Source organism: Gossypium arboreum, chromosome 9 (genome assembly GCF_025698485.1).
Source record: "Gossypium arboreum isolate Shixiya-1 chromosome 9, ASM2569848v2, whole genome shotgun sequence".
Taxonomy (NCBI): Eukaryota; Viridiplantae; Streptophyta; class Magnoliopsida; order Malvales; family Malvaceae; genus Gossypium; species Gossypium arboreum.
Genome location: NC_069078.1, coordinates 82,369,018 through 82,376,817, shown reverse-complemented (window position 1 = coordinate 82,376,817; position 7,800 = coordinate 82,369,018). Strand labels below are relative to the sequence as shown.

General features: G+C 31.2%; 1 protein-coding gene across 2 annotated transcripts; it reads left to right on the top strand.

Moving 5' to 3' along the window:
- Positions 1-984: 984 nt before the first annotated feature.
- Positions 985-4,589, top strand: LOC108461747 (peptidyl-tRNA hydrolase, chloroplastic). 2 transcript variants are annotated; one of them, XM_017761675.2, is made up of 9 exons: positions 985-1,455; positions 1,544-1,628; positions 2,614-2,681; positions 2,792-2,842; positions 2,914-2,987; positions 3,080-3,138; positions 3,226-3,302; positions 3,398-3,546; positions 4,144-4,589. In XM_017761675.2, exons 1-8 carry the CDS (start codon positions 1,195-1,197, stop codon positions 3,509-3,511), a joined length of 789 nt encoding a protein of 262 aa, XP_017617164.1. In that variant the 5' UTR covers positions 985-1,194; the 3' UTR covers positions 3,512-3,546; positions 4,144-4,589. The 2 variants fall into 2 exon arrangements, with proteins under 2 accessions (XP_017617164.1, XP_017617163.1); XM_017761674.2 differs by having other exon boundaries at positions 986-1,455; positions 3,398-3,560.
- Positions 4,590-7,800: the final 3,211 nt, after the last annotated feature.

The following is a 7,800-nucleotide window of genomic DNA, read 5'->3' as shown; positions in this document are numbered from 1 at the left end:
ACTAAAATTAACTGGTATGATTGCTTGAGATTTTGAATATGTTCATATATGAATTGACATGAGAAGCATGTATCTTATTATGCAAGGCAAGTGAAATCGAGCCCTAGGAGCGAAAACGAATGTGAACAAGTCGGTAGACTCCAGAAACGAATTGAATGGTAAGTATAAGGTGAGTGAAGGAATTGATCATGACAAATTTATTGAAGTAATGGCTTTGATGAACAGTGAGTTAGCAACCATTAGACATGTATTAGCAACTTAATGACCCGCTGATTTAAATAATAACTTTTAAATCGTTTAATAACTAACTTAAAACTTTTTGAAATTGTGTGACAAAGTATAAACTAACTAATAGGCAAGTCATCCTAACTATAATGCTATAGGCCTTACTACTTCAAAGATCGCTTGAGGGCCACGTTGGGTTCAGTGGAATAAATCCTCTGCAAGGAGTTGGCTTTTGAATATGAATGGAGTAGTCAAATTAAGATCCCAAATGGCTTCTATAGGTGCTCTCTTGCAAAATGAAAATGGGAATTGGATTGGAGGTTTTATGTTGAATATAAGTGTGATTGGTAATGTCCATGTTGAACTTTGGGGGTGTTGTGGGTCTGTAACTAACGAAAACTTTAGGTGTAGCACATTTGACAGTTGAACTTAATATTTTGTTAGCGATTCAATTCTTCAAGAAACCTTACGAGAATTGCCACCCAATTGACCATTTAATTAAATACTACTTAAATACTATAAATGAAGGTTAAGTTGTGGAGATTTGCCACATTTAACGTGAAGGTAACAAATACCTCGATCACTTAACAAATTAGATCTAGGATATAAATGTGGGTATGACACATTTAAACAAATTGTTGTTGAGTCTTATACCCGCTCCTTCTGATGCTTGTGGTAAATGGGTAGTTGGAGTTTAATTTTTTATAGTTCTTTTTTTTTTTAATTCCTAACTATAATTTATGATATAGGTATAAATAAATAAAAGTTGAATCGAAACGGGGCCAAAGTACCGTTGCTCACCTGGCCCTTTTCTATCCTTGAATATGTTATGTTAGCCTTCAAACAGGCACAAGGGGAAACGGAAAATTATAAAAAGACGGGAAAAAGAAGGAAGAGAGGTCGCAGTTCCACCTCATCTTCTTACACCTCTTCAACCCAGTTTTTTTTTTTAATCAAACAAACAAAATCATGAAATTAAGTTCATCACCACTCTCTACCATTCGCTTCCTAAATTTCAATTCCCCCTTAATTATATCTCCTCTTTCATTCAATTTTCCCAAAACTACCTTCACCCATTTCCCTAATTTTTCTATCCATACTACAACTTCTTCTCCCGCCATTACTGCGGATGAATCCCAACTGGTGCCGCCCAAGCTCCCGCCTCACCTGCCCTGGCTCATTGTCGGCCTCGGTAATCCCGGCAAGAAATACAACGCCACTCGCCACAACGTATTATATCTTCTTCAAAATATCCTCCTTTAGTCTTTTTTTTTTTCGCATTTAAATTTTTTAGTCCTTTTTTTTTTCTTTCAAACAGGTGGGCTTTGAGATGGTAGACGCCGTAGCTGAGTCTGAAGGGATTTCTATTAACAATGTTAACTTCAAAGCCCTGTTAGGAAGAGGTTCTTTTCCTCTATTTCCCTTTTCTGACCCTAAAAGAAAACTTTGGGTTTCTTCAATCCTTGAATTACTTTCTCTGATGTTAAATTTACGGTCTTTAGTATGCCTTGAACTATTGAATATTATAGCAATGGCTCTTTGCTACGTACGCATTTCTTGGTGCTTCATGGAATTAGCAATGGGCATTATAGGATCCCTCGAATTTGGTTTTGGAATTTTTAATTTTTACATTGATTTGATTCTAATTCCGCGCCACTGACTTTGAAAATCAGAATATAACAGGTTTAAAGGGTATATTTGATAATCGGTACTTTCTTCTCGGTACATTGTAATCACTACTTAGATGTAATAATGAAATGCTTAATCCAGTAGTGTAGTAGCATGGTTCTTATATTGGAGAATTTTCACTTTACTAATTTTCTGCTTTAATTTGCTTTCTCTATTGAATATGAATTTGCGATTAAGATATTAAGACAAAATAATGGAATAGAAAAGAGAGAACAGGGCGCGTAGAATGTAGATAATGGAAACTTATTAAATCATGATGCCATTCCTCAATTTACTTTTGATTTAGATGATGGCAGACAACAGAAACTACAATTTTTCAGTAAACTCTTAGCTTCTTTTGTCCTTTTTGAAAGGTGCATGATATAAATTATGCCAGAACCTTTATCTTAGCTTCTTCAGCATAAGTTTAGGCATCAATATCGATGTCTCTTCTGAAAGCCTAAGACAGAGATATATGTGAAGCTGAAGATAGCATGCTTGGCAAAGTCTAGAAATAGAATTACACATGGTTAATGATTAATTCTGTATAAAGATTCTATGTGTGTATATACATGTACAATGAGGTTGTGTCTAATAGATGTAAAAGAAAGTTAAAAAATAAATCTATCCAGTTCATGAAATTCATGTTGCAAGCTATAATAGGTAACTGAAAATGCCCTACTATACAATATTTGATTGGAGATAGTTACTGTTTTCCAGGGTTTATTGGAAATGTTCCAGTCATGCTTGCCAAACCACAAACTTTCATGAACTCAAGTGGTGAATCTGTAAGTGGCCGTCGGACCTACAAATTGTCCATGAGGGTCAAAGCCTCTCAACTGAACGAAATTACTATAATTCTAATTGTCATTTCATGTTTTTTCAATATATTTTGAAGGTTGGTTCCATTGTCTCGTATTACAAGATTCCTTTGAAGCAAGTACTCGTGGTAAGTTTCTTTCTTTGATGTGACTTAATGCTATTCTTTCCCTCTCTTTCTACACTTATTGTTCTCCACAGGTTTACGATGATTTAGATTTACCTTTTGCCAAATTGAGACTACTTCCAAAAGGCGGACATGGAGGACATAATGGGTATTTATTCTGTGCTTTCTTATCCTATTAAAGTGAATATGTTAAGTGTAATATTTGGCAGTATGATATGTTGGTCTTTTCTTTTATTCTAGCATGAGAAGTATCATTGACCGTTTAAAAGGGAGCCGTGATTTTCCTCGTCTAAGAATTGGTATGCCACTAAGAGCACTAAATTAATACCTGAAGTTCTGGTAATAGCCTTATATGCTGGTTTGTTAAATTTGTTGAACTTCTCTAGGCATTGGGCGGCCTCCTGGGAAGATGGATGCTGTTAATTTTGTTCTTCGCCCTTTCAATAAGCAAGAACATGAAGAGGTATGCAAAAATATATAAAACAACAATATATAGAAGTAAAAAAGAAAGAAGTTGGCAAACTGTTTCATGGTTATGTCTTTGTTTTTATCATTCAGCTTGAGTTTACATTTGAACGTGGAATAGAGGCTGTCCGGATTCTTTTACTTGAGGGTTTCAATAAAAGTGCTACATTTGTCAACAGCACCAAAGCAATGGAACAACTTGGTTAAATTATAGCCCTTGGTGGTTATATCTTTCGTTTAAGGCAAGTGCATTGAGGTAATTTACGGAACTAGAATGTGATTACAGTGAATTTTTAGCTAGAAACTTAGGTTAAAATTTTCGAGGATGGAAGCATTCAAGTAAGTGGGTAGATCTTTTCCTGAGCTTCATTTCCTTTTAACATAAAAGAAAATTTTAATTCTACAAGTAGGGCTCAACTTCTGTCATGTGTCCTATATTTTTAATACTTACTATTTATTTTATTTTTTGCCTGACCACGTATCAAATATGTTTTCATATTTGTAGAATTGGTAATAATTTCAATGTTCCGGAATAGGAATAGAGAGCAATAAACATGGCTGCCATGCAACTAATTTTCCTTTTTTGAGGTGACACATGTTTTATTCTTTGCCATCTACTTCATGTATGGAATTCCCTGAAATGTTTTATTTTTTATTAGTTTCTTTGTTGGAGGAATTCGGGTTGAGCTACACATTTCTATTATGACAGAAAATTCTACTGAGTTTTTTTTTTAGTTTATGCTTTGTGGTCTCATGAACTTTTGGTTTATTTTTTATTTAAGCTTCTTTTTAAAGCTGACTTATATTTTGGGTTGTATGTAACGATGGTGGGTATCCAGGAGAATCGTTTAGTAAAGAAGTCGAACTATAGAGATTCAAAGGATGACAATCTGAGAAGCGAGGAAGGAGATGCAAAACCAGAAAATTTACTTGGTAAATAGGCGAGCAGAAAAATAGCCACGACCCATTGAAGCAGTCAAATTTGCATTTTGTTTTAGGACTATGTTGTTGGCATCCAAAGCTTTATAAATTAAACATCTGCCATTACCAAGCTCCTGCATATCAATTTGCAAAATTGGGTGTGTTGAATTGAGACTGTAGCATTAGAAAACAAATTATTTTATTGTTAGGTGATCTGCCTAAGGGATTAAGGAGGTTGAATGCAACTCTTTAGAATGGTCATCCATTCCCATTCATTTTTCTGTGACAATAAGTCTTTGTTTTTATTGGTTTCATGGAATGAGATTACTTGTATATTATGAATGAGAACACAAATTATCGAGAAGCTATGTGCTAACGTATAACATTACTGCAATTCTTTTTGTCATACCGATGTTAAGGATTAATTTTTCTTTTACAGACAATTTTCCTTTTAATCATTTTAAAATAAATTATATATTGTGGTGAAGCACGAGAGACGGTATTACTTTCAATTTGTACATGTATTAGAGTGCTATAAAACATAAAATTGAGACACATGGCATATGCATTGGCATAGATTTGTACATTTATAATTGATGGGGTTGTGGGCTGAAGAGAAAGAGTAGTGACATTGATAATAACGCAAGTTGTTTAAGTAGACAAATTTCTTAAGGAATGGGGTACCCAATCCATGCAATTCACACTTGTTCAAATTTTCATTTTTATTTGGCTCAAGTAGTGAAGAGAAAACAGAAAGTGAGCGCAAGTAAACAAATTTTGTACATTTTTGTGTGTTCAAAATAAGTTTAAATGTTAAAATATAAGTTTTCATTGAAATTTTCTATAGATCGTTAAGCAATGATATGACAGTTAACGTGAAAAGACATTGCCCATTAGATGTCATTATAAATTAAAAATTAGAGGTGTGATTATAAAATAATTGTGTTTTCATAAAATTTAATACGTTTGTTGTATAAATCTGGACACTTAAATGTGAATTTAAGTTGTTGTTGTTTTATAGTGTGGTGGTTAATTATATTTCTGGTGTTTAATTGGAACAATAAATGAAGGATGTGGTGGTGTGCATTTATGAATGTTGTTGAAGGAGATATGAAGATGGTGTTTTTCAGTTTGTTCAAAACTTTGGCACACATTTAATGAAGCATTGAAAGGCGCCAAAAATATGGTTAAGGATGATAAATATGAATATGAGTGTGATGTTTGGAAACTGCATGTCCACCCCCATCTTCACAATTTTGCCATACATGAGTGGTGCAAATTCTGGAGTTGGGAGTTTGTTTTGTCAGCTGGGATTCAAAATTGCTTCTTAGATCGAAATTAAAATATATAAAAAGAAAATGGTAATATGAAAATAAAATTTATTTCATGGAATCCAACACATAACTTAGATTCGACAATACCTTTAATAGTATTTATTATGGATTAGGACTACAAGTTGGGTTGAAATGAATTTTAGACACCAACTTCTCTTCCCAATCAAAATTTCCAATTATAATCAATAAAAATTGACATTTGTTCAATTGAGTATTTGTATTGTAGTAAGCACTAAAATTTAAGTTACTTTAAAAACTTTGAAGTCCCACTAAATTAAAGATGAGATTCAATTAAATTTTGAAACTTTATATAAAATATAAAATTCTAATTTTACATTAAACTAAGAAAAATTATTTAAAACAAAATATGTGGCCACAAAAATGGTTGAACTAATAATAATAAGAAGAAGAAGGATGGAAGAAATGAGATTGGTTTGATCGAGATTGATGTGTAATAAAAATAAAAATAAAAAGGATTTGTTTGAAAGAATCCAAAGTATATATTGGGAGGTTTGAATTAAATTCACAAGCATCTCGTTACACCAAAACTATATGCATGAATACACAACTTGAGATGATTTACCTTTTATATTTTTAAATGAATATGACGAGATAAATAAATAAATAAAACATAAATTTATATAAATATACTACATTTAAATAAAAATATATGATTTATCATATTTTGTAATTTTATCGGAAATTGCTGACATCAGAATTTTTTAACTCAAATATGGGCTAAAGTATTTAAGCCACTTAAAACATCTAGCAAAAAAAAAAAAAGAAACTTAAAACAAATGTTGTTAACAAAATAAATTATTTTGCTATTTTAGTTCTATACCTATATTTTTGTATTTTGGGTGTTCACTTGGGAAAAAGAAAACCATTTTTCTTGTCAATGTTGGCTTAATTGTAAGTTTGAAATTTTGGCAAATTTAACATCTACTTTGATTTTGTTTTTCTTATGTAAGGGTTTTGTTTAGTTTTTATCTACATTACGATATATTTGGATTATTAATTTTTAATAATATTTATTTAAATTTGTATTATTTGTAATGTAACCATAAAAGTCTTCAAATTTAAAAAAAAATCAATTAAATTCTTGCCACTTTTTTACATCTAATTGATCCCTTGAATAAATAAAATTGGTCAAATGGGCCCTTTGACTAACATTGACTGTTTCAACATTGATATGACAATTAACGACGTTAACATGGAGCTCGTTAACAAAAAATAAAAAATTTAAAAATATATTTATTTATTTTTACTAGAATGAACTCGGATATAACTTAATTTCTTTTAAAAAATTATAAATTTGTAAAACATTATTACAATTGATAACAATATTAAATAAAGTTCAAAAATATATAAATTACTAAAACCATTGAAAAATTAAGTCCATAATGAATCAGGATATATGGTTGTCTGGATTCAATGTAAATTTAGACAACCTTATGTCTAGATTCATTCATTCAAGACGATTTTTTCTAAATTATATAAAGATAAATTATTGTTCTTTAAAAATTGATATGTGTATCAATGTTTTAATTCTATTGGACATATGGTTGTCAGCAATTATCACTAACATCGAGCACCAACTTAGTGCCATTAACGGCCACGTCAACAATGCAAACGGTCAACATTAGTCAAAGGGCTTATTTGGCCAGTTTTATTAGTTCAAGGTTGAATCGGGTGAAAAAATCGCAAGGGGCATAATTAATATTTTCGAAAAAATTCGAAGTCCTTTTAAACCATTAAACCTAATTGGACTAATGGCTGAAACAATTAGAACACCCATTCTTGGCTCAATTGATTAAATTGTGAGCTGACCAATAATTAAATAAAAATAAAAATAATAATTGATTGAATTAAGGGTGTGCAAATTTTGGGTAAAATCGAATTAATTCGGTTAACCAATCGAATTTAGTTAATCAGTTGGTTAACCGAATCAATTCGGTTAGGGTCGGCTAATAATTTTTTAGAAGTTTGGTTAACGGTTAATTAACCGAAAATTTATATTTTTTATATGCATTTTACATATATTAAATTTGGTTAATTTGATTAATTCAGTTAATTTTTTATATGTTTTATACTTGTTTTAACAAAAAAAATATAATAAATTTCAGTTAATTCGGTTAATCGACCAAATTAACCGAAAAAGTTCAATTCGGTTAATTTTTTTGAAAATATTTCAGTTCAGTTAACGGTTAAAGTTTAAAAGCGTCAGTTAATTCGGTTAAT

Bases quoted from the DNA above. Each gene is read 5' to 3' on its own strand.
- LOC108461747 (XM_017761675.2), top strand. From the start codon at position 1,195: ATGAAATTAAGTTCATCACCACTCTCTACCATTCGCTTCCTAAATTTC. The intron at 1,456-1,543 runs GTATTATATCTT...TCTTTCAAACAG, and splicing joins ACAACGCCACTCGCCACAAC to GTGGGCTTTGAGATGGTAGA. The intron at 2,988-3,079 runs GTATTTATTCTG...CTTTTATTCTAG, and splicing joins GGACATGGAGGACATAATGG to CATGAGAAGTATCATTGACC.